At 40.9% G+C, this 27,303-nt stretch overlaps 1 protein-coding gene across 1 annotated transcript in view; it reads right to left on the reverse strand.

Annotated features, from left to right (window-relative positions):
• LOC141154704 (vascular endothelial growth factor receptor kdr-like) overlaps window positions 1-23,836 on the reverse strand; it is a 214,610-nt gene extending 190,774 nt beyond the window's left edge. The window contains exon 1 of the mRNA XM_073641043.1: window positions 23,328-23,836. Coding sequence (XP_073497144.1) covers window positions 23,328-23,391 — 64 coding nt within the window. The 5' untranslated portion in view covers window positions 23,392-23,836. The remainder of the gene's footprint in view (window positions 1-23,327) is intronic.
• Window positions 23,837-27,303: the final 3,467 nt, after the last annotated feature.

Genomic DNA, 27,303 nt, shown 5'->3' on the forward strand with positions numbered 1-27,303 from the left:
AGGCACGGTGCTGCTGAGAAACAGAAAGAGTCCAGTGGTATCCTTTGCATTTATTAGTGCACAGCTAAAAAGCAGAGCTACGCTTTTTGGTACTGGTTTAGTGCCCGCCTTGTTTTGATTCATATAAATGTCATTAGTAGAACTCTTGAAGTTACTTTCCTGATTCTATAGCAAAGAAGCCTCTGACAAATGACAATTATTTGCCATAGATTACCATTCATATTCATGACAACAAGAAATCTCCTAATTGATGTATCTCATACAATAAAAGGGTAGTCCACTACTAGGACAACCCCTCCTCATTCCTCATGTTAGGCCCCATTAACATAAAAATACTCACCTCCGGTGCCGGTGCCATTCCAGCAGTGTTGGCACTCGCGTTCCTGGGGCCTACATAAGGTTGCTACGTCACGTGAGCCCTGCGCCCAATCAACGCTGGTGTCACTATCCCCGCCTTTGGACATATTGATCATCAACAGGAAGTCAGGGCTGCAGCTGCTCTCTAACTTCCTCTAGATGTTCAATTTGTCCCATGGCGAGGCTAGTGAAAGACAGCGCTGATTGGGCTCAGGGCTCACGTGACGTAACAATGTCACGTGAGCCCCGGGAACGCGAGTGCCAACACTGCTGGAATGGCTCCAGCACCAAAGCTGAGTATAGATGTTTTTATTTTAATGGGGCCTAACATGAGGCATGAGAAGGGGTCATCCTAATAGTGGACAACCCCTTTAACATGAGTTCTGGCCCTGATATTGCTTAGTTTGTCAGCAGATAATAATCTGCTTCATCACTGACCTTCCTAATAATCTGTAAACGAATATGGCCATATGGCTGCCATGTACACTGAATTCTCTAGAATAATATTAAAAGCCAAATTCAACCCACATTTATTGTCCATTTTGAAGGACGATATTTATTGTAAAGGGTATTTTGACAATTTGACAATTTTTCCTCTGGGAATGCATGCTGTTACTGACCTCAGTCCAATAATAATATTTTAGGATTTGTGCAGCCTGCTGCTATATGTGGATTTACATGTTTGACATTACTGATGTTCCAGTGAGTAAGCATTGTTACTGAATGGTCACAAGGTCATAATTGACAGTCATCCGAGAGCCACAGGAGTAAATAAAGGTGAAGTACAAGCCCTTGGTCTAATTGATGACCTCAGTACAAATAAGTCCTCATTATAATTTTATTAAAGGAGTTTTCCAGGATTGTAAAATTGATGGCCTGCACTGAGAATTGGTCATTAATATCAGATCAGTGGGTTTCCTACTTGAACAGCCCCATTGATCAGTTGCCTTAAGAGGGTATGATACAGCAAGTATGAACCAGTGTAAAACCAGATGTAAACAATGAGGAGGCGGCCGCTGCAGCTCTGATGGGGTATTGAAGGCTGCAGCCAATCAACAGCCACTGATTGGCTGCAGCAGTCGCATGACAACATTGGTCCAGCCCAGTGCTTCCCAAACCCCATCCTCACGGCCCCCAACACATCATGTTTTCAGGATTTCCTTAGTATTACACAAGTGAGGAATATGTGGCAATTTCTGATGCTTTGATAAGAATTCCAGCACCTGTGCAATAATATGGAAATCCTGAAAGCATGACGAGTTGGGGGGCTGTGAGGACTGGATTTTTGGAAACAATGGTCTAGCTGGTGAGTATAATGTTTTTTATTTTATATCTGGCATGGTTAAATGTAATCTGTCACCAGGTTTTGGCCAAATAATCTAAGAGCAGCATAATGTAGAGTGTTAGAACCTTGCTGTTAGGTTTTTTTTCCTTTGCTGGTCACATGACCTTGTTGGCCTATTTAATCCTGCTCCGCCCTTCTGGCTTTGCTGGACTTCATTGTATATCTACTTTCTAGCTAGCCTGTGCTCTGTGTCTTGCTCTGTTAGTTTGCTTGGTCTACGGACCTCTATGTTCTTTATATTTTGTTTGTTCGTCTGTCTGCTACTATTTCTGTTAGGAGGTGTCCCATATTCCTCCCAGTCCTTAGTACTTGTAGGGATTCCTCCCCCACATCTATAGGTCTTCGTACAGACTAGCTTAGGACTTTAGCAGGTCTGATCGCAGGATCAGGTTCCCTGTTACATCGTAGGGATTCAGCTGAGTCCTATAGTAGGGACAGATCTCCTCTCTTTCCTTAGCTCTGGTAGCAGAACATAACAGTAAGTCCAGCCAGCAAATTCTCTAAGGAAAGATTTTTTTTGTTCCATCATGGTGTCGGTTCAGGATTTGGCTAAACACCTGCAGGGACTCTCTCTGGATGTGGCCGAGCTCCGTCAGCACGTGAGTAACTGTTCTGGAGCACATTTCTTGGAGCCTAAGGTATGTTTGCCGGATTTATTTTTTGGTGAACATCGAGAATTTTTTTCATTTAAAAATGCTTGCTTATTGTATTTTCGTTTGAGACCCAAGTCCTCTGGGGATGAATCCCAGCGCGTAGGGTTCATAATGTCACTTTTGCGCAAAGAGCCTCAGGAGTGGGCCTTTTCTTTGCAACCTAGTGATACATGCTTCAGATCAGTGGATAGTTTTTTTTCTGCTTTAGGACTATTATATGATGATCCTGACCGTGTGGCATCAGCTGAGACTGAGTTGAGACGTTTAAAACAAGGATCAGGTAATGTCGAAAAATATTGTACACATTTTCGTCGTTGGTCCACTCAAACAGGGTGGAATGATTCTGCTCTGAAAAGTCTACTTCTTGCTGGGCTCAGTGAAAGGGTTAAAGACCTGCTAATTGCTTATCCTACACCTGAGAATTTGCAACAGGCTATGCAATTAGCTATACGGGTGGATAGAAGACTGCGTGCTAGGGTTAATGAGAGCAAATCCTCTGCTATGTCAGTTTCTGGTTATGATAATGTGTGTACTAACAGTGGTGAACCGATGGAGATTGGATCGGTGGCACCTCGCTCTCAAGAAAAAGACCGTCGTTTTTCGAAAGGCTTGTGTTTCTATTGCGGAAAATCTGGTCATTTGATTAAAGGCTGTGAGCTTCGTATGAAGAAAGAAAAAAAAATGGTCAGTCACGCCCGTATTGCCTGTTTAAATTCCAAGGGTGTATTTTTAGCTGCTTCCACGATTGCTCAGGAAAAATTAATGGAATTTCGGGTGTTTGTTGATTGCGGGTCTACACTGAATGTAATTGATGGGGGATTCGTGGAAAAACTCAATTTAAAACCTGAACCTTTATCATCCCCCATTGCTGTGGTTTCTGTGGATGGTTCCCCTTTGAAGAATATTACTCTCAAGGTCTGTGAATTTCCTCTATTAATGGTGTTCACCATGAGAAATTGGATTTGGTAGTGTTGAATAACTTGCCTTCTCCAGTAATATTGGGTTTGCCCTGGTTAAAATTTCACAATCCTGTACTGGATTGGTCTACCAGTGAAATTAAATCCTGGAGCCATAAATGTTATGACAAGTGTTGTAACGGGCGTATTGCAGCTTTGGATAGGGGAGAATTACCTGTTCCTATTCAGGATTTTTGGAGAGTTTTTTCTGAGAAAGATTCGCAGGTTTTGCCTCCCCATAGAGACTATGATTGTTCTATTGAATTTGTCCCTGGAGCGACTCTTCCTAAAAGTCGTTTATTTAACCTTACTATTCCTGAGAGGAAGGCTTTGGAGGAATACATACAGACAAGTTTGGCCGCCGGTCACATTAGGCCCTCTAAGTCTCCTGTGGCGGTTGGATTTTTTTTTGTAAAAAAAAAGGACGGCGGTTTACGTCCTTGTCTGGATTTTCGTGAGATTAACAAAATTACGGTACGCAATCCTTACCCACTGCCATTGATTCCTGATCTGTTTAACCAGTTATTGGGGGCCAAGTGGTTCACTAAAATTGACCTTAAGGGGGCATACAATCTGTTGCGCATGAAGGAGGGTGATGAATGGAAGACTGCTTTTAACACTCCTGTGGGTCATTTTGAGAATCTGGTTATGCCTTTTGGTCTTACTAATGCTCCTGCATTTTTTCAGAATCTGATTAATGACATCCTTAGACCTTTGATCGGTAAAAATGTGGTTGTGTATTTGGATGACATTTTGATTTATTCGCCAGATCTGGAGTCTCATTGGCGGAGCGTGCGTGAGGTATTACAGTTATTAATGGACAATTCGCTTTTTGCTAAGCTGGAGAAATGTGAGTTCGCTGTACAGAGAATTAGTTTTTTGGGCTACATTATCTCCAGCAAAGGTTTTGAGATGGATCCGGTTAAGGTTCAGGCTGTGCAGGAATGGCCTAGGCCTATTGGTTTGAAATCGATACAGAGGTTTTTGGGTTTCGCCAATTACTATAGAAAATTCATAAAAAATTTTTCTAGTATTGTCAAACCTCTGACTGATCTCACCAGGAAAGGTGCTGATGCGGTTCAGTGGTCTTCTGAGGCCATTGAAGCTTTTGTGTATCTCAAGGAGAGGTTCACCTCTGCTCCCATCCTTATGCAGCCTGATGTTACTAGGCCGTTTTTGGTTGAGGTTGATGCTTCCTCTGTGGGGGTTGGCGCAGTATTGTCTCAGGATAACGGGGATGGATTACATCCCTGTGCCTTTTTTTCAAAAAAATTTTCGGAGACTGAATTGAATTACGATATTGGTAATCGGGAATTATTGGCTATTAAACTCGCATTTGAACACTGGCGCCACTTCTTGGAAGGTGCGGAATTTCCCGTTCAGGTTCTTACGGATCATAAAAATCTGATATATCTTGACGCTGCCAAGCGCCTGAATGCCCGTCAGGCTAGGTGGGCACTGTTTTTCTCGCGGTTTAATTTCTCCGTTACTTACATCCCTGGTACTAAGAATGTTAAGGCGGATGCCTTGTCTCGCAGTTTTTCTCCCATAGTCGGTGCTGAGAAAGAGGAAAACATTTTACAAGAAGGTGTTGTGATAGCTGCTTTAGACTCCGTTTTGGAAGATGAGATTCTTAAAGCTCAGGAGAATGCCCCATTTAACACTCCTCATGGGAGGTTGTTTGTGCCTGGGACCTTTAGGAGAGATTTGTTTGTTGAGTGTCACGAATCTCGGTTGGCAGGTCATCCCGGAATCTCTGAGACCAAGAGACTGGTGGGTCGCAGTTTTTGGTGGCCTGGATGGCAGAAGGAAGTCATTAAGTGGGTACGCCAATGTACTGTATGTGCTAGATCTAAGTCCTCACATACTCCTGCTGCGGGGTTGCTTTGTCCTTTGGAGGTCCCCAGTGCTCCTTGGACACATTTGGCTATGGACTTTATAACTGACCTTCCCCCCTCTGAGGGTTTTACTGTCATCTGGGTGGTCGTGGACCGTTTTAGCAAGATGTGTCACTTGGTTCCCTTCATCAAACTGCCCTGCGCTAAAACTCTCGCTAAGGCCTTTGTCAAGGAAATTGTCAGACTTCATGGCGTTCCTACTGACATTGTTTCTGATAGGGGTCCTCAGTTCGTGGCTCGTTTTTGGCGTGCCTTTTGTGACAGGTTGGGAATTCATTTGTCGTTTTCGTCCGGATATCATCCTGAATCTAATGGCCAGACAGAAAGGAAAAACCAGGATGTTGAGCAGTTCTTGCGTTGTTTTGTGGCAGACAATCAAGAGGGGTGGTCTGAGTTTCTGCCACTTGCCGAATTTGCTCTGAACAATCATACATCTTCTTCTGCTGGTTGTTCGCCTTTTTTTTGTTGTTCTGGGAGACATCCGTCGTTTGGGTCGTTCTCCAAGTTGGGATCTGCCGTGCCTGAGGAGGAGAATTTTTCCGGTGATTTGGAAAGAGTTTGGACGGATGTGCGTGGTAATCTTCAGGAGGCCAACAGAAAATCTAAAGACTACTTTGATAGGAAACGACAGGAGGTTTTGTTCGCTGTTGGTGACATGGTTTGGTTGTCCTCTAGGAATCTGCGGTTGAGGATTCCTTCTAAGAAATTGGGTCCCAAGTTTGTAGGGCCCTTTAAGGTGCTTCAGGTTGTCAACCAATCTGCTGTTAGGTTGGAGGTTCCTACCTCCTGGAGAATTAATCCGGTCTTTCATGTCTCTCTGTTAAAAAAAGCTGTTGTGTCGGATGGTGACGCCTCTGCCTCTGTTCCTCCGGTGGTGGAGGACGGGGAATATGAAATTTCTCGCATCCTTGACTCTAGACGGTATAGAGGTAGTTTGCAGTATCTTGTGGCCTGGAAAGGTTTCGGACCCGAGGATAACTCTTGGGTGAGGTCAGATGATGTTTCCGCGTCCAGACTTATCAGAGCATTTCACAGGAGATTTCCTGATAAGCCTGGTCCTAGGGGATCCGGAGGATCCTCTTAGAAGGGGGGGTACTGTTAGAACCTTGCTGTTAGGTTTTTTTTCCTTTGCTGGTCACATGACCTTGTTGGCCTATTTAATCCTGCTCCGCCCTTCTGGCTTTGCTGGACTTCATTGTATATCTACTTTCTAGCTAGCCTGTGCTCTGTGTCTTGCTCTGTTAGTTTGCTTGGTCTACGGACCTCTATGTTCTTTATATTTTGTTTGTTCGTCTGTCTGCTACTATTTCTGTTAGGAGGTGTCCCATATTCCTCCCAGTCCTTAGTACTTGTAGGGATTCCTCCCCCACATCTATAGGTCTTCGTACAGACTAGCTTAGGACTTTAGCAGGTCTGATCGCAGGATCAGGTTCCCTGTTACATCGTAGGGATTCAGCTGAGTCCTATAGTAGGGACAGATCTCCTCTCTTTCCTTAGCTCTGGTAGCAGAACATAACATAGAGAAAGAGAGACCCTGATTCCAGTGATGTGTCACTGACTGGGCTGCTTGCTATGGCTTTGATAAATTCACTGTTTTATCAGCAGGATATTATCACTAGAGGACTAATAAACTAGTTGTCAGGTAGTCCTCCATATTCATTACCTCTGTGTAACCCCAACCCCACCATTGATTGGCAGCTTTCTGCCTATGCACAGTGAACATGGAAAACACTGCCAATCAGTGGTGTGGGCGGGCTTATACAGAGCTCAGCATTCAGAGAACTGCTAGATCTGCAGCAGAGAAAACTGTGATTTTAGCCCAGTAAGTGATACATCACTGAAATCAGGGTATCTGCCCCCACATCATACCGCTCTCAGATGGGGTAGCAAAAACCTGGTGATGGAGTCCCTTTAAGGAATAAAGAAGGGGTAGTCCAGCATTGGAAAACCACTTTAAGGCTTAGTTTACAAGCTGTGCTATCACATCCAGTATCACCTCTATGAACTCATGCATGGACGGATAAGAGCGCAAGTTTGTTAATACATTCTCATGCGCTCTTTGGTGGCCGCAGGTGGGCATGGCTGTTGGACTATGGATTGCCAGTCAAGATAACCCCTTTAAATGTCGTTAAACTGGACAATATTGTATTTACATCATGGATCTCATCTCTTCTGAATTAAACAGAGAAGGGAATTAACAGCAGGACGTGTTACACGTTGTGAGCCCTGACTATGTGAATGCTTGTTAGAAAACACATAGGCACACAGTCAAGTGATGAACAGATGTTTCAGTAGCAGCCTAAATACTCGTATATGACGGGAAGAAACACAATGTAAGGTAATACAGAAACTCGCAGGCTATTACAAGGTTGTTCTGTAAAAGAGAGAAATTCCCTTATTATTTACTAGAAAAAGATTCCAATGGTTTCACTGAAGAACATTTTCTCGCTGACCTGATGGAAGTGATCGTATTACTCAGAATGTGTTACTCACTGTGAGTAATCAGCAGCAACATGTCTGTTCATATCAAACGTAGAGAAGGTCAAAGTGTGAGCTGTATGATCAGCCCTGGGAATGTTCGTGCCCGCCTTGATAGACTTTTCCTGAATTTATGGAAACTGTAGTTGTAAAGGAGTTCAAGCCATGTGTGACCAATGTAATATTCAAAATCTTATAGATACATAGGCGTATAAGCCAAATTATAAAACAACTATCTTTATTTAAACAATTGACAAACAGGTAAAAAGAGTTTGCTTAAAAGGAGAGTATCAGACATAGACAAACCACACAGAAAAAACATGACTCATAAAGATGATGAAACATACATCAGATTATATTTATATTATAGAGACACAGTGGAACAGAGTTCTACTGTATATGAAATATACAACAACAATCCCAAAATACTTTCCAAGGTTTATACATTCATCAAGATAAATGAGAGTGCTGGAACAAAGTCCTACCAGACTATTGTGACATAATCCAAGTAAGGATATAGAATTAGGTGAACATAAGGGATCAGCTGTACTCGAAACGCGCGTCAGGGGTGCTGCTTTTGGCGGCCACACAGGTTCATTTTATGTTATTTCCCACACTAGGTATATGCTTTTTGTCCTTATCCTTCCTTGATCAGGATCATTCGTATGCCTTACTTCGGCTAGATCTTTCTATCCATATGCTATATACCATCGTATCACAATTTTGGGTATACACTGATCCCTTACGTTCACCTAACTTTATATCCTTACTTGGATTATGTCTTAATAGTCTGGTAGGACTTTGTTCCAGCACTCTCATTTATCTCGTTGAATGTATAAACCTTGGAAAGTATTTTGGGATTATTGTTGTATATTTCATATACGGTAGGACTCTGTTCCACTGTGTCTCTATAATATAAATATATTCTGATGTATGTTTCATCATCTTTATGAGTCATGATTTTGTTGATCATAAGGGAAGGGTTTTTTCTGTGTGGCTTTGCCTATGTCTGATACTCTCCTTTTAAGCAAACTCTTTTTACCTGTTTGTCAATTGTTTAAATAAAGATATGTTTTTTTATCATTTGATTTGTACTCCTATGTATCTATAAGATTTTGTAGCTCAACTTTTAGGAGAGCCCTTAATATTTATGGTTGGTTTGATAACAATGTAATATTCAGCTGTTGTTACTATCACAACTATCGCCATCATTTTTTTTTAAGGCTGGCCTAATGGATTTGTATTGTGTAATGATTTATTTTCGCAATAACTACTTACAATAAGGATGATACTATATATAGTAGTTGTAGGAAAGACAGTTTATCAGGTCCAGTTTATGGTGTGTGAATCTAGGTTCTAGACCATTAAACTTGTCATAATGTACAGTACATATTATATCAAAGTCAGAAGGACCGGAGAGTTTCAGTAATATTGGACTATGATTAAATGTTTTTAGGGGGCCACAACTATTACCTGACATCGCATGTGAGGGAGAGATAAATCAGGCATGTTGGATTTCTGACCATTGTTCTGATTTTGAAGATACATTACTGTATTTCTCCATTGACATATATTGGTGTTATCTTGTTTCTTTTTTTACAGGATAGCAAAGTAAAGAGTGTTATAGAAATGTAAAATAAAAAGATGAAACATACTAACAAAACACACATGACAACATATTAATTGTCCTGCAAAGTTTTATTGGTCCTGGATGAAGACAATAATTATGATTCCATGTCATGCCAAGAAAGCTGTATTTATATTTAGGCAGAAATATAGGCAGAATGATGGGTAGCTGGAATAAGTAGCTGCTGCCCCATTGGGGTCAGTGTGATTTATGGATTTATTTTTTAACTGCTTTAATTATTTTTTTCAATCAGTGTTCCCAGCCAAATCAGACCGCCTGATTTACACTGATGAAGGGCAAATGCCCCTAAACACGTCTGCAAATGGAGTGTCTGGTTTGGCTTCTTATCCTAAGTTAATGTGGCATGGCTTATTGAATGGTCGATACTGACTTTTAGGATTGCTACTTCCAGTAAGTAGCACTAGAGTTCCTGTCCTCCTCCTCTCTGAAGAGGCTATTTGGATATTTAAATTTTCAGAAGAGCATTGGATGGCCTATAAGTCTCCTTACACCAGCTTGACGCTCTCCACAACAAGAAATGTTAACCTTTATATCTCATCAGAGACTTCTCACCTAGTCAAATCAGATCTTCTCCTTTGCACTGATGAAGGGCAAACAACCCAAAACACGTGACAGCAAATGGAGTGTCTGGTTTGGCTTCTTATCCTAAGTCATGTTGCAATGCTCATTAAAGGGTCGATATTGACTTTTGGGATTGCTACAATAGGTGGCACTAGCGTCTGAGTCATCTTCCTCTCTAAAGAGGCTGTTTACATATCTATGTAGAGAAGAATAATTTTAAATTGGTAGAGATGGATTCAACAGAAGATAATTCAGTAAATGTCAATCCAACAGCTATCATGCTTAACTATAGGGGTGACTTGTTTGTGGAAAACCACTGACCACCAACAGCGCTTGTACTGCCTAGTGGTCCATATACTGAAAAATTGACTTTGGAGGAAAGCATTTAGTATTTAAGAAAAGGAAGAAAACTAAGGCTAGGTAAATACTGTGCTTGTGCGCACTGTCAGGCGTCACCAGGAGGTATGCCCCCGACAGTGGCCACAGTCCGGATGAATGCCTAGGCATCTGCCCACCATGGGAGCCCATTTTAAAAACAAGTATACCGCATAGTATACATCTCTTTGCAATGTGCTCTATATAGGAAAGTGAGGTCTCCTATACAATAAAACAAACGGTAAGCAGATGTATTTCCTGCCAGACAGAGGCTGAAAGAACACACTTCTGGCTTTCATCTGATGAATAGGGCTTATTACAGTAAATATCAGGAAAGGCTCCTAAAGTATACTGTAGGGTGAGTGAACAGACATAGTGTGCACTTAGCTTAAGACGTGTTAACTATTTCTATAACCAGGTTGTAGTGCAGTGTGATGCCCACGTGCTACAGCTGTGGGACGTTGATAAATGGTTTTCTTTGTGCTCCTAAATCCCATGCCTTCTCCTGACTATGTACAAAATCTTTGAGGTCCCACTATTGTGACCCTGAAACAGAGAACAATTCTAGTGTGCTTGTGCAAACACCCTGAGCACTTCCTTTGCTGCATCTTTCCCACACTAAGCAGAAACACAGGAAAGGCTGAGAGGAGCTAGGTGGAAACGCAAGGAGCGATCTGAGCACAGATCCGGAGTCCCAGCGCTTCCTCCTTGGTTCAGTGGGCATTAGCTAGGAAAACCACCTTACTGCCAATTGGCCACGTGCAGGGTAAAAATACTGTTCTCAAAAGGATTGAAATCATCACGCCTGGAAGTGTTTTTCAATACTATGGTGACTTGTCACTTCATTGTAAAAGATCATGCTTGTAAAAAAGCATTATAACTATATTTCCATGTACAGGAAAAGGCAAACGTCTCTTTAGTGGGTAATAAGTATGTATTCTTGGAAGGACTTTTCTTATGACTTTCACCTCTTACACACAAACTAAATTACGCTGGTGTCTCATAAACTGGTAAGGTAAAGGTAAAAGCATGCCATAGGGCTACAAATGCTGTTATAATATGCCATTAAAGAGAACCTGTCATTAGATTCATGCTGCCCTAACCACAGGCAGCATGATTCAGAGTATGGCTGCGTAATTGCAGTGTTTCAGAGAAAACATTTATAAAGCTGGCCAGGGACAGATGAGACTAGTATGATGAGGTCACCAGCCATCTTCTCCCCACGCTGTTCCAGTTGACATGGAAAATTGTGTCTTAGTGCATATCTGAAAAGATGAATACTGCCAGGATAGAAGCCAGACATCCGCAGTGACTCCCTCAGCTTCACTCCAGTGAATGGCTCTGTCTGGGACTCTGTCGGAATTCTCGTTGGAAAACAATTTTCGGTCATTCCAATGGAAATCCCAACGTAGTGCTATCCTAATTTCACTTATGTGTAACCCCTTTAACATTGTTTTCATTACTACCCTGATCTCCTTCCTAGAATTCCTGGAGGATTTCTTAGAGGGAATTTTGAAACCAGTAATGAAATCCAATATTGGAAAACTTTGCACACTATAAAGCTTTAAGTCACCAGAAAGATACATAGCCAAAGCTGATGATGCAAAAAAAAATCTTAAATGGCGAATTCAAACTTTCAAACTAATGAATGGCATTATTTTCAAACAAATGTCAAACATTATGCAATCCCCCTTATTCCCAAAATTTACAAAATTGTTCCCATATAATTTGGGAAAATACATATTTTACCACTGTGGGGAGATTGATAAGAAACTAGTATATCAAAAATTATAAAGGAAAAAAATGAAGGAATTTTATGGAACATAGCACCCTTAGACTCAAGAACGTAAAAAAAAATTCCTTCATGAAAATAAATGTGTGATATCCTTTAGTATGGGTATTGGACTTTAATCAAAGCAAACTTAATGTCATATCTGGGGGGCCAGGTAGTATCCCCAATGACATGGATAAGTATAGGTCATCAATATCGTAAGTCCTGAAAACCTCTTTAACTCTTCCTTGTGAACAATTTGTGCTAACCCAAACATCAATGGGGTCAAGGTCATTTGAAGCCTGTGTGAACTTGTATTACTACCTTACCGCGCAAATTATAAGCTTGGTGACCCAAAAGCTCCTGACAGGTTCTTTTTAGTGATGCCACATAGACTCACCAGGTGTAGTCTTGGGATTCTTAAACCATCTGGTACATTATAGTCCGTCATCTTTCAAGACCACTGTACGATATTAGTTATTGACATAGGACATATCAAGAGTTTAAAAGGATACATTTCCAGCCCAATGGCTTGGTAGCGGCAAGAACTAAAAGTGTTGTCTAGGCTAAAGATAAAGCTTAAAGAGGTTGTCCACTACTTTTACACTGATGCCCTACCCTTAGGATAGGGCATCAATGTCTGATTGGCCACGGTACGACACTCGGCAACTCCCGCCAATCAGCTGTTATCGGTGGCGGCCGCCAAGCCAGAAGTACTTACTTGCGTTGCTTGGCTGTCTACTAGTAGTGGCGAGGGCTTGTCACTGCACATCCACCTCCTATTCAGTTCAATAGATCAGGGTTCCCCAACTCCAGTCCTCAAGGCCCACCAACAGGTCATGTTTTCAGGATTTCCTTAGTATTGCACAGGTGATGGAAGTATCATCAAGGCATCAGGAATTCTCTCTCCTGTGCAATACTATGGAAATCCTGAAAACATGACCTGTTGGTGGGCCTTGAGGACTGGAGTTGGGGAACCCTGCAATAGATGGTGGATGTGCAGTACCCCGTGGTGGCCACTACAAGTAGACGGAGCAGCTTCACAAGTGAGCACTTCCGGACGGCAGCCAACACTGCCACTAATAACAGCTGATCGGTGAGGGTGCCAGGTGTCGGACCTCGGCCAATCAGACATTGATGGCCTATCCTAAGGATAGGGCATCAATGTATAAGTAGTAGACAACCTCTTTAATCACTGTATGACTTGGCACTACAACATTTTCTAGTAAGTTTGTTTACTGCCAGAGAATTGAAACATTCAGGTTTATATCCATAGACTAATATTACTTTAAAGGGAAACTGCCAGCAGGTTATTGCCATTTAGTCTGAGAGCAGCATGATGTAGGGGTTCAAAGCTTGATCCCAGGGATGTGTCACTTGCTCAGCAGATTGCTGTAGTTTCAATACAATCCGTGTTTTATCAGCAGAAGATTATCACTAGAGGACTAGGTCTATTGTGCCTCCTGGTCCCACCACATGCCCACGACTGATTGTCAGCTTGCTCACAATGTACAGTGCACACAAGAAGCTGGGAATCAGTGGTGTGTGTGGGGGGGCTAGGGAATATACACATCTCTGCATTCTGAGCTCTGCTACATCTACGACAGAGATAGCTGTGAATCTATAAAAACTGCACCAAACAGCCCAATAAGTGACACATCCTTGGAATCAGGCTCTCTACCCCTACATCAGGCAGCTCTCACATTATGTAGCAAAAACCTGCTGATAGATTGCCTTTAAGCAATCATATTTGAGACTTCCATATAAGATATAAATTGGGGGGATTTCCCACCATTTACCTCCAACGGACATTTCCAACATTTGCTACTATATGGACATACAGTATACATTACCTACATGTTCCCATATTATAAAACGAATCTCACCTATACTCAATAATGCAAACTAATAGCAAAGACAAAAGGATCTCAGCATTGCAAGTGTAGAATGTCACTGTAAACTGTAAATATTGCATCTCTTTCTAAACAGATGGTTACATTTTAGTAAATTATTTACAAAAGCAATAAAATAAAGCTTTAATCATGAACGGAGCTGCTGCAGCAGTCCAGCTTGGGAGAAGTACTAAAGGACGACATATCTTCAGTACTGCTAAATAAAAAATTGTGTGCAAAAGGGGTGAAAAAACATAGATGTTCCTGGGACATGAATTATTAATTTATGCACATAAAAGTTTGGTATGGCTCTGTTCAAAAGTCTGGTTGTCATCGATTTGTAATGAATCCAGTATTAAAATAAAACTGGATCCCTTACAAATGGAGCAGAAATGGCTGCACAGTTTGGTTTCCATTTTGCATCTATTTTTGTTTAAATTGTAATGGATCCATTTTCAATGTCTCTGAAAACCTCTAGTGTTCGGGGCATGCAAAGCCATTAAAGGATGATATAACAGATGACCATCAATTTCTATAAACTGCAATGTAAAAAAAAACGGATCCAGTTTCTACCCTTTTTTGGCTGGACAATACACTGTGTTCCAAATTATTATGCAAATAATATTTTCTCAGATTTTCCCAAATTACCTATATGAATTGCAGTCATTGTAATTTTCCAGTCAAATAACTATTAGAGTACAATTGAAAGGTTTTTGTACAAACTGCCTATGATAACAGGATATTTTTAAAAAAATAAAAACCTCAAACTGCACTCAAAATGCATGTTCCAAATTATTATGCACAGCAGAGTTTTCAACCTTTTCATTTTAATAAAGAACAAAAAAATGGTCATTTTTTAAATTATAAGCATTAGCAGGTTATTACAAACTGAAATCAAACAGTTTTCAACTCAAAACTTTATTCTAGGTGATGTTACATTTGCACATAGGACCCCTTGTTTGAAAGGAGCTTCTGAACTCTCTCGTCCATTGAATTTGTCAGGTTTTGGATGGTTTCTGCTTTAATTGTTTTGCATGAGGACAGAATACCCTCCCAGAGCTGTTGCTTAGATGTGAACTGCCTCCCGCCATCATAGACACTCCTTTTGATGATGCTCCAGAGGTTCTCAATGGGGTTGAGGTCAGGGGAGCATGGGTGCCACACCATAAGTTTGTCCCCTTTTATGCCCATAGCAGCCAGAGATGCAGATGTGTTATGTGCAGCATGAGACGGGGCATTATCATGCATGAAATGATCTCGATGGTCCAGATGGATGGAGTGGAGGATGGCTGGATGATGGACACCCCATGCAAACACGGCTACGGCGCTAACAAGGAGGAGGTGGAGTAATGTTTTGGGCTGGAATCATGGGGAGAGAGATTGTCGGCCCTTTTAGGATCCCTGAAGGGGTAAAGATGAACTCCATAATGTATGTTGAGTTTCTCAAACAGCACTTCCTTCCATGGTTCAAGAAGAAGAACCGTGCATTCTGCAGCAAGATCATTTTCATGCATGATAATGCCCCGTCTCATGCTGCACATAACACATCTGCATCTCTGGCTGCTATGGGCATAAAAGGGGACAAACTTATGGTGTTGCACCCATGCTCCCCTGACCTCAACCCCATTGAGAACCTCTGGAGCATCATCAAAAGGAGTGTCTATGATGGCAGGAGGCAGTTCACATCTAAGCAACAGCTCTGGGAGGGTATTCTGTCCTCATGCAAAACAATTGAAGCAGAAACCATCCAAAACCTGACAAATTCAATGGACGAGAGAGTTCAGAAGCTCCTTTCGAACAAGTGGTCCTATGTGCAAATGTAACATCACCTAGAATAAAGTTTTGAGTTGAAAACTGTTTGATTTCAGTTTGTAATAACCTGCTAATGTTTATAATTTAAAAAATGACCATTTTTTTGTTCTTTATTAAAATGAAAAGGTTGAAAACTCTGCTGTGCATAATAATTTGGAACATGCATTTTGAGTGCAGTTTGAGGTTTTTTTTTTTTTTTAAATATACTGTTATCATAGGCAGTTTGTACAAAAACCTTTCAATTGTACTCTAATAGTTATTTGACTGGAAAATTACAATGACTGCAATTCATATAGGTAATTTGGGAAAATCTGAGAAAATATTATTTGCATAATAATTTGGAGCACAGTGTAAAGTTGTGCAGACTATGTTTTTTTTGATCCAGCTAAAAAACGGATTGGAGCTGGATTGCCGTCAAACGAAAGACATTTTAAGACATTTTTATCCTTATTTATATGAATGGATTCTGTACTGGATTATCTTATTACCATTTTTGTCATCCTAAAATGTATTTGAAAATGGAAATAACTACTGAATAGATGAGAGCCATTGCAAGGAAATTAAAAGGGTTGTCTTGCCTTCTAAAATGGGTAAAATTGCAAATTGCTTGTACAATCAAACAACTGTGCAATTTACCTCTTATTAAAATCCTTCTCTATTCTCAAGAGCATAGGGAATTTTAATTTTTATGGTTTACTACGTTACCCAGGTTATCGACCACCTTCACAGTCTATCAGAGGTGACCAGTCTTCTAGGCAAGGAGCCCAGCACATACAAGCTCATAGAGCTCACAAGTGCTGCTCTGAAGTGTGATTGATCTTGTGATCCACCCAGCTCCATCCTCTTAAGCAACAACGATGCTGCAGAGTGTTGGGAGAGTACTCAGTTCAGGCTAGTGGTGCTACTAAAGTCTGAACTGTCAATCATCAGGAGCACACTGCCTCCAGCAAGCAGGAAGCCAGGAGGCAGGGGAGCGGTGAGCTCCTGAAGTTACAAAATGAGACAATCAACCCCTCTAAACTCCCATCACTGTGAGCAGAATATAGCAGACTGACAGTCTCGATAAAGGCAGACTGCCTTCTATTAAAAATATGTTTATCAGCACATTTAGAATTTCCCTGGATCTACAAGTCCGTAAATGATGCCTATATAGTTCTGAAGCTGATGGTAGGAGAGGGACAGAGGAATCTGCATTGTCCGCAGTGGCTCCTGCAGCAGCTCTCCACTAATATTACTGAAGAGAGAGTCTTGGACAATAAAACTTAGGGAATGTTCTTGTTCTTTTTTTTGAGTATGTCCTAAGGAGGGGATTCACTTTGCTTTATATTTTTGTTGTTCCTTGCATCATTTGAAGAAGCACATGTAAAAGTTTACATAAGTGGATTGATTGTATATGGTATGTTCCTTGGTCGCGGAGGTTATAGCGAGTTCTTAGCCTTTGTAATTCTAATTTTTTATACTCCAGATGTCTAGCTACTTTGTTCTCTGAATGCCTTCCAGATATGACCTGTGTTTTAAGGAAACAAAACCCTTTTCTATGACTGACAGTTCGCAACATTCAAGTCATTTATAATAAAATGTAATTAATAATTAGTAATAAAATTTATGCAAAAAATGAAGATGGAAAGCCACAATATGCACAGTCAGTACTACAGTTACAACACACTTTACTAAAAATAGGGATTTCCTATCATAGAATGTTGATCGTCATAAATCTCTGCTAGTTGGAGGTCTGACCAAAGGAGAACCCGTGATCCTGACTCACTCCTTACTTAAAGGGAACCTGTCACCAGCTTTGACCAATATGAGATATGACCCCCACCTTTCAGCCCTCATATACAGAATTCTACAATTCTGTGTATAAGTCTCCGATCTGACCTGCAAGACAAGAAAAAGAGCTTTTATTCTACTCACCTGGGGGGGCGGTACGGTCAGAGGGGTGTCGCACATCTTGGTCCGGCGCCTCCCATCTTCTTGCGATACCGTCCTCCTTCTGTGCTTCGTGTTGATGATGCATCCCATATGTCATCCACACAGTCTCCTCAGCATTGCGCTCCTGTGCAGGCACACTTCTTTGCCCTGACTAGGGCACAGTAAAGTGCTGCAGTGCGCATGCGTCGGGGCTCTTTGACATTTCCCGGTGCCTACACACTGCCTTCGTCAGGGCAGAAAAAAACGCCTGTGCAGAAGTAGGTAGACTGTGTGGATGACATAGGGACGTGAAACAAGAAGGACGGCATGACAAGATGGAAGGCGCCGGACCAAAATGAGCGACACCCCTCGGACCGGACCGCCCCCCAGGTGAGTATAATAAAAGCTCTTTTTCTTGTCTTGCATGTGAGATTGAGAGCTTCTATACAGCATTATAGAATTCTGTATATGAGGGCTGAAAGGTGGTGGTCGTATCTCGTATTGGTCAAAGCTGGTGACAGGTTCCCTTTAATGGTGATTTCCCACCTAAGCCAAAAATGGCTGAGATTGGAATCTGGGTCTATATGCCACAACAAATAGATACAGCCAAGCCAGTCATAATCCCTAGAAGTAAATATGAGTTATGCAAAAGTACTGTGTGCTGTGCTACATTGAAGTCTATGGCAAGTGTGACCAGTGACAAAAAAGCCAACACATTTGGAAACATCTGCGATTCTGTCACAGCAGGTCCCAATTCAACACCATAGGGAATCATTGCATCTTATGTTGAGATGTGTCGGTGCGATTTCAGACTCGTGCAACAGATGTCACCCGCTATAGCACTCGCCGTAATCACAACATTTAGCTCTGCTACATCGGCGATGAATACAAGTAATGGGTATAAAGTTCTGTTGTGCTCTCCCCAGTGACTGTTAAGCAGAGAAATAATCTATTTCCAGCGAGGAGCCATAAAGCACACTTGACCTGCTCTTTGGAAGGTTTATAGAGCATCCAGGCTCTTTAAGGCATTACCCACTTATGTCTTTAGCCAATAAATAAGCAGAAGACTTGACAGAAGATAAGAGTTTAGCCCACCTAGTCACTATCGTCTGGTCTATTCCAAAGTGATTTATAAGTGCATACTCTCCTTGCTCTTTGGCTTGACCTTAAACCTCTGTTCTTGTACCTCTACATGGAAACTCAAGGTGATAGATCAAACCTTTCAGTGCTTCAGTCGTACACATTAATAATCCTCCTTCTCTTCTGTGGGCAGCTCTCGAAAAATGTAACCTTTAATGAGAATGAATGTCATCAGGTCTTCATATTACTTTAGACAAGTGTTTTTCACACCCCTGTGATATGACTACTAGGGAATTAGGTGGTGAAATCTGTCCGGAAATCTACTTAGGGGTGAAAAGTGTTTAGTTTTACATAAGTATTATACAGAGCGGCGAGAGATGTATATCTGTAGAGATCATAGTCTGATCAGATTGCTTTTCGTCAGTTCACGTTTATCATTGTGGTATATGATAGGTGAATACTGGGCTATGTATATTTAGCAGCTTCTATTATTGACTTGCTTGCTTGCTCATTGGTGGGATCAATATGATACAAAAATCAGGAATGCTACTGGAAAATCAAAGTTTGCAGTATTTTCCCTTTAAAGGGAATCTGTCAGCAGGTTTTGGCTATGTAATCTGAAGACAGCATGAGGTAGGGGTTAAAACACAGATTTCAGGGATGTGTCAATTATTAGACTGCGTGCTGTTGTTTCCATACAATGAATGTTTTATCATCAGGAAATTATCACTGCCTGCACTACACAGCACGTGTACTCTGGTTTGACTCTGCCCCCTCCTGTGATAAGCAGCTCACTGACTATAGACAATGTAGGTAAACAGCTGTGGTGGGGGCGGGGGCAGCTTTCTCAGCTCTTCTGCATGCTACATATAAAAAAACTCTGATTGTGTCACAACTGCTGCACCAAGTAAACTTAGTGACACATCACTGGAATTAGGGTCTCTACCGCTACATTATGTTGCTCTTAGATGAGGTAGCAAAAACCTGGTGACATATTAAATGTAATTTCATAAAAAGGCCAGAAAGTGCTGGCAGGCAGCAGGGATTAAGGATGGATCTCATCTGAGATGCGTAGATCTACGTTATTTTTTATGGATTTTTGTACATGACATTTGATGTCTGAATTTTAACCCTTGGATTTTCTATTAAATACATTTTTCTCCATACCGTACAGCTGGAATTTTGCCCTGTTTGCTATCTACAGCCAAAAATCCATCCTTATAATGTTTTTATGGAGCTCTATAATGTCTAGTAATAATTCTGTTATCTAATACTGTTATTGATACAAAACTTATTTTTTCTGTACCTAGCCGCTGGTATTCCAACATTTTTAACTTGACAACCTCTGTGAACAGGGCCATTATAATACAAGCAGATCATTCGGGGGGACCAGGGCAAGGCCCAAACACAATATTATGGCCTAAATACAACAGGTGCACAATGATTGACCAAAGCTGGGTATAGAGCCAATTCAGTTGCCATTAAAGTGTTACTCTCAAAATAGTAAGTTATTTCCTATGCATTGGATAAGGGGTAACTCACTGATTGCTGGTGGTCCAACCACTGGGACTCTCAATGAATCCCAGAACAGGGTTCTCCATCGAGGCATCTGGGCTCTGCAGAGCTCAACTCAATTGGAGCTAAGGTGTGAAAGCTCAACGTTCTCCCCATTCATTGTCTATAGGACTGCTGGAAACAGCACTGTGCTCAGCTTTCTCCAGTAGTCTCATAGACAATGAATGGAGCAGAGGTCCAGCATCTAAACCTCCACTCAATCCAATAAACCGTTCAGCAGAGCCTGGCTCCAAAGCTCCATTCTCGGGATCACTGGGGCTCCCAGGGGTCGGACCCCTAGAGATCAGTAAGTTACCACATACCCCATGGATGGGGTATAACTTGCTAATATGGGGTAAAACTCTTTAAAGTTTGTTATGGGATGATTTACAAATTACCTATTAAATATTTTGATGATTTGTCAGTTTACCATGGAAATATAACTGGACCTACACATGTTCTATAAAAACTGTTTTCCGACCGCTGTGCCCCACAAGCAACGGCAGAATGACGCTACGTAGTACATAAATTTGTCTCTTGTAACTTAACACTTTAAATAAAAAAGTAATATAAAACATATAAAGATAAACATAGTTATACGGACACACATTTAGGGGAAACTGTAAAATTTACTAAGTTTTAGCCTTCGAAGATAAAAATGGGAATAAGAGGATGTTATAAACATGTTGGATCCTTTAAGCAGTTATAACAGGGTGATTTACAATGGGAGTTATAAGGTCGGTTGGGGTTCATATCATTAAGGTTTTTGTGAGCAGTAAATTGCGATTATAAATGTCTTTGATGAAATAGAGGCAGGTACACAAAGCAATAAAGTTGTAAAATTGCCTTCACTATATGTCTCTACTTCAGCTACATTCAAATATAGATTAAAGGAGTCTTATGTTACTGGCTGATCCTTACAAGACCCCAAAATTCCCAACAAAGAGAAAGAAAAGGGTCACAAGGTAGAGCACTAAAGCCTCCTGACTGCACCTAACACAACGCCAATCTCATCTATACTGACTACATATTTTGGTAAGCAGTGAAGAATGTAATTTAATAGGGATCCTGGAAGACTTTTGAAATGTTTGTCCATTTTTTTAATTACATAAAACTCTCAAACTTTTTATTGGCCCCAATTCATCATTGCTGTTTCTCCAGTTTTCTGGAGTAATTTGCTCCATTTTAGTGACTTTAGTATTTGTGCCTTATTCTCTATATGTTTTGCGCCACGTTTTAAGTTGTTTTTCTATTTTAAGTCTTTTTTTATTTATTTTTTTCTCTGCATTTTTGCTTACTCAGATGTTTTAGACGGATTCAAGAATTTCAACCTTTATCAAATGACGCATTTTTTTTTAATGTGTTTCATTCCAGTCCCTGCTTGGAGTTTCTGGTGGAGTTTTTAATTTGCACGACTTTTTAGCGGATTTTCAACTTTTGGCGCTAAAAGTTGCAAAAACAGGTTACGGACAAAAAGAAAGAGTATTTTATATTTTACAACAAATTCATGAACCACGTACTCTATTTTGATGAATTTGGCATAAAAAACGTCAGTAAATGTCACAAGACAAATAAAGAAAAGTGACTTCAATAAACTGCAAATGATGAATCGGGACCATTGCGTTGTCCAAGTAATCATTGAGATGAGATACTCTGTGAGTTAGCATAAGAATGGAGTTTATCATAATTATCTTTAAATGAATATTTTCATATAATAGTCATTTATTCTGACCAATGATTATATAAGACTATTTTACTTCTGCTCCAAAAGGATAACATTAAACTTGACAGAGTACAACTCTGAGAAATAGGGGTAGGGAAGCGCCATCTGCTGGTAGATTTTATAAACTGTAGTAAAATTTGTTGTGGGACCTTGTGTAGCAGTAATTGAAAACATAACTGAAATTGAGGGGGAAAAAAATCTATAGCCTGGCCAAACAATTATATTACTACATATCTGAAATAGCATTCTTCATAAGGAAAATACAGCGAATGACGTAACATTGGAGAGCTCTTTGGCTTTTACCATTGGGAAAGTGTCCAGACAGCACTTGAGTTATGAGAACAGCACAGAATCCCAATTGTAGTCACAGTTGTGCTAAGTTTACCCATGCTTGTATTACCGTAGCATGTAATTTTATAATAAGACTGCAATTAGATCAGTCAATGTAATTCAATCTCGTCTGCTATGTCTGAACCACACATTGATGGTATTTTTTTATTATAAGGTAATCAATCATTTATCATTTACGTGTATTAATGCAACAGATCTGATACGCACAGTCATACAAAATATATACACTACAATCAAACAAAGCATCACTCTCAGGGTGTTTGGCGGGTGCCAACAAGCCACTTTGCCTTTGCCAAGAGATTTAGATACAAATTTAAGGTAGCAAATTGCACCTGAAGAAAAGCCTAGCAATGCCCATCTGTAATACATCCACTAGTGAAAATGTCTCCATTTTTGGTACATGGCACAATTAAACAGTAATGATGGGTGTAATTCCTATTATCACTTTGATTGCACATTATTGGTTATTTCACTTGGTGAAAAGTTACAAATTTACAACCAATGTCTATAGCAGTTTTTACAACACTTGAAGTTTACTATAAGTCTACTGTCTTAACTATGTGAGTCCCATCTTAAAGCTCAGGCATGGCAATTATCTGATCACTTACAGTATCCCTTTTAGCAATTTCCTGTAATAAATTGCATTATACTTTTCTGATTTGGAAAATTATCCAAAGAAATGAAACTATTTATCAGAATCTGTCAATATTTGGGATATTCAAACTGAATAACAAAACAAACAAAAACAAAACAACCTAGAGCTGAGAGTTACAACAGTACTAAAATCCATAAATCCACATTCATAATGCTATAAATCCCAGCTGCTGGCACTAGGGAAGCTGCGATCCATTTCCAGATGGTGTAACCAATCACACACCTGACACAGCAGTAAAACCTCTATAGCCAATCCACACATTACAGAGCCACATGCACTGGAGCTGATGGTCACTGCCTCTTCTTACCTGAGTTGCAATGAAATCCTTGGATAAAGATAACAGCCAGAGCCACAACGTGCTTGATGAGCATGGTGAAAAGTGATAATCATACAGGGGCAACAGGGAAAAGGTCCATAAATGTCAAGATCTTAGCATGCAATAATCCCTGATGAGAGGTCCCTGGGTCCAGGTTGGGACAGTGGTCCTTCCCTGCAGCAGCAGCAGCAGGTCCTATGCACTGGAGCTGTTCACAGAGCCCATGATCCAGACTTGTTTGTGCCTTTGCCTGCAGGTGCTGTATGGAGCTGAGCACAATAGAAGATCACACAGGCTGCAGCTCCAATAACTTTTTTTTTTTCCCTCTTGCTCTGGACAAAGTTTTCTCTTTCCTGCTGCCACCCCCCTGGGATTGAGGCTGTCTGCTCACACTATAGACAGGCTGCGCTAGAGCATTAGTACATGGCCAGTGAGGAGATCCTGCCTGTCCTCTGCTGTCTGGTGCTGGGATGTTTGCTACAAGCTCAGATTCTTTATACAGAACACAAGAGGAAGGAGATACGTCAGACGCAGCCAAGGAACCTCTCATGTCACCAATGCCTTCAAGGCAGCTTTTCCTGGCTCAACTGAAGCCAAAGATTGCACAGATTGTGCCGAACACTGCAGACTTAAAGGATCTGTGTAAAAAAATCCGGTGACCCTTCCTGCCCTCTCATAATAGATGGATCATTGACAGGTAGATTACAGGTATTCAGTGGAGATGACCTAAGGGAGTTAACTACTGCACTGCTGAAGTGACCTGAACCTTCTAGGAATCTTAGCGTGAAATAACCAGCTGTTAAGGAAAAACAACAATGAAACAGCTGCTTCAAATTGTTCTATGTATATATTTTTTAATTGAGCAGGGGAGACAGACCCACCTGAGAGCCCGAGGAACGTCTGGTGGGCCCTACCTCTGACATTATAATGTATCCTACCAATAGCGGAGGGGATATCGTATATTTTGGGTAAATGCACGTACTAGCTTCTGATGGCCAAAGTTCAGTAATAACAGCAAAATGTACAATCAAATAAATTAAAGGGGCTTTCCAGGACTATAAAACTGATAAAAATCCCTGTAACCTCTACCCCTTGTAAATCTGCTATTTAAAGGGCTGTACATAAAGTGCCTCTTCTCCTTTATTGTTTACCAGGTACAGCTCTGTATCTTCAGCAGATACTATGGTGTAGTGAATTGTATACCCAGGCATGGATGTAACTAAAATCACAGCTTCAGCTGATCGGTGGGGTGCCCATCAGTTGGAACGCTATCAATGTAATAGTAGCTCAGTCAATTTTTAATCCTTTTAAAGGGAGACATGCAATTGTTCTCTATAGCGAGATGGTGGTGGCTCAGAATAATTTTCTCTGGTGGTCCAAGGTACTTAAGTCTGACAATGGACATGAAATATGTATACCCTAATTTGATAGTATAACATCGCCACCTTTGATAAACATGGATTTGTTAATGAGTAAACATAAATAACCAAAGAGAGAGTTGTGCCAGGAAAAAGAGTACAACTTGATAAAAATTACATTTTTATTATTGGAATTCATTAAAAAAACACATGTATATACAAAGTAATTAAAGCAAACACCAAAAGGCAAACATAGATATCTTAAAAAAAGGTGTATATGGTAGGTAAGCTAATCATAGAGGTTTAATGAGTACATGTGTACAGGAAGGTACTATCACAAATGGTCACAAAAAACTGTAATCCTCTAATAGCAAATTAGATAAGTGCATGTATGCATATGCAGGTGCATTTCACAAAATTAGAATATCATCAAAAAGTTAATTTATTTCAGTTCTTCAATACAAAAAGTGAAACTCATATATTATATAGCGTCATTACAAACAGAGTGATCTATTTCAAGTGTTTATTTCTGTTAATGTTGATGATTATGGCTTATAGCCAATGAAAACATAAAAGTCATTACCTCAGTAACCTAGAATAATTAACAAAAAACACCTGCAAAGGCTTCCTAAGCATTTAAAAAGGTCCTTTAATCTGTTTCAGTAGGCTCCACAATCATGGGGAAGACTGCTGACTTGACAGATGTACAGAAGGCAGTCATTGACACACTCCACAAGGTCCCAGAGTCTGAAGGAAGAGTGGAGAGGCCACAATCCAAGCTGCTTGAAGTCTAGTGTGAAGTTTCCACAATCAGTGATGGTTTGGGGAGACATGTCATCTGCTGGTGTAGGTCCACTGTGTTTTATTAAGAACAAAGTCAGCGCAGCCGTCTACCAGGACATTTTAGAGCACTTCATGCTTCCCTCTGTCAGCAAGCTTTTTGGACATGGAAATTTCATTCTCCAGCAGGACTTGGCCCCTGTCCACACTGCCAAAAGTACCAATACCTGGTTTAAAAACCATAGTATCACTGTGCTTGATTGGCAGCAAACTCGCCTGATCTTAACCCCATAGAGAATCTATGGGATATTGTCAAGAGGAAGATGAGATACACCAGACTCAACAATGCAGATGAGCTGAAGGCTGCTATCAAAGCAACCTGGGCTCGTCTGATATGATATGTCTTTGTGTTTGTACTTCATGTAAATTATCAGTTGAAATGTATTATCTTTTTAGCTATTTAAATATGTTGCTGGATTTTTCTTTTTTATTTCTGCTATTTTCAAAATCTTTTGAATTTTTTTAAGAACCCCCCCACCTCCAGCTTTGCGTCATAATATTCTCTTTTTTTTTTCCTGACAAAAACTTAATGGACATGATTGTTATTCCATACCAGATCAGTGACATATCTGTGGAATTGGTTACGAGGCACATTTACTTGTGGTTGTGCCCGGTTCTGTAGCTCGCACCAGTTCAGTCCCATTTAAATGAATAAGACTGAACTGCAGTACCAGGCACAATGACATCCCAATCTGCAGCAATGTGCCTTCTAAGCATTGACAAGACCTGGAGATCGAGCCCCCTTTATTCATTTGATCTGTAGGTGAATAAATCCATATTCAGGACCACTATCTATTGTATGATCCAGAAAGGAAAGTGGCTACAAAGAAAATATCTGGTTCTGTATGACCCCACTCGTCTGTACATTACAGAAACAGCTCGTTGAGTTTGAGGGTAACTGTGCAATGCTTAAGGCGATTGTCCGGCCTTAGGGTACAAGTCTGCAGTGCCTCTATCTGACTGCAGACTTGCAAATCCTCACAGTGTGCACTGCGTACTGTGTGGATTCTACGGTGTAGGCGCCGGGAGCAGTGGGCGCATGACCACATATATGTGAATTGCATACATGTGGTCATGTGCCGACTAGACGTGTGTGGCCTCGCTCAATACAAGTGCATTATCTATATGTTACACATACGCCGCTAGGTTCAGATAGGGCGAGACAAGTTACATGAATTCTTTGGAATCCTGGGGGAACCGTTACTCAGGGAGACCATAAACCATGTGCTGCAGCTTCTCTCAGGCACACAGGGGTATTGACCCTCAGGTACAGACACGTAGGTTGTTTCACTTGCTGACCAGACACACTTGGTAGAAATGGTAGAACAGTAGCATTTAATAGGAAGCCACACAGCCAGTGCAAGTTAAGTTTTATGAGCAACAGGCTCCAGTGACAAACAGTACAGTTTCCTTAGCAGCACAGCAGTTCACAGTCTTCCCAGTAGTACAGGACAGCAGAGTTCTAATGCAAAGGCACATTAATGAACACAGCATTCTTTACAGCACAGTGAGATGGAGGAGGAGGGAGGGTTTGCTGAGGGAGATGATCCCTTTGACACCATTTCTTCCAGTCCTTATCTTTCTGCCTGACAATACTCTGCACTGCTAGTTCAGGAACTCTACCTGACCTGTGCTTAGCTTCACTCTGGACTTGAATCCTTTTCACTTGCAGGGGCGCTTCTGTGAGATACAGAACACACACACGACCTTTCTATTCGGCTCCAGCCAGACAGTAAACAACTTCCTCACAATCCCCCTGGGTCTCTGCT

Source organism: Phyllobates terribilis, unplaced genomic scaffold (genome assembly GCF_046119375.1).
Source record: "Phyllobates terribilis strain yellow unplaced genomic scaffold, ASM4611937v1 Scaffold_7__3_contigs__length_470593459, whole genome shotgun sequence".
NCBI lineage: Eukaryota > Metazoa > Chordata > Amphibia > Anura > Dendrobatidae > Phyllobates > Phyllobates terribilis.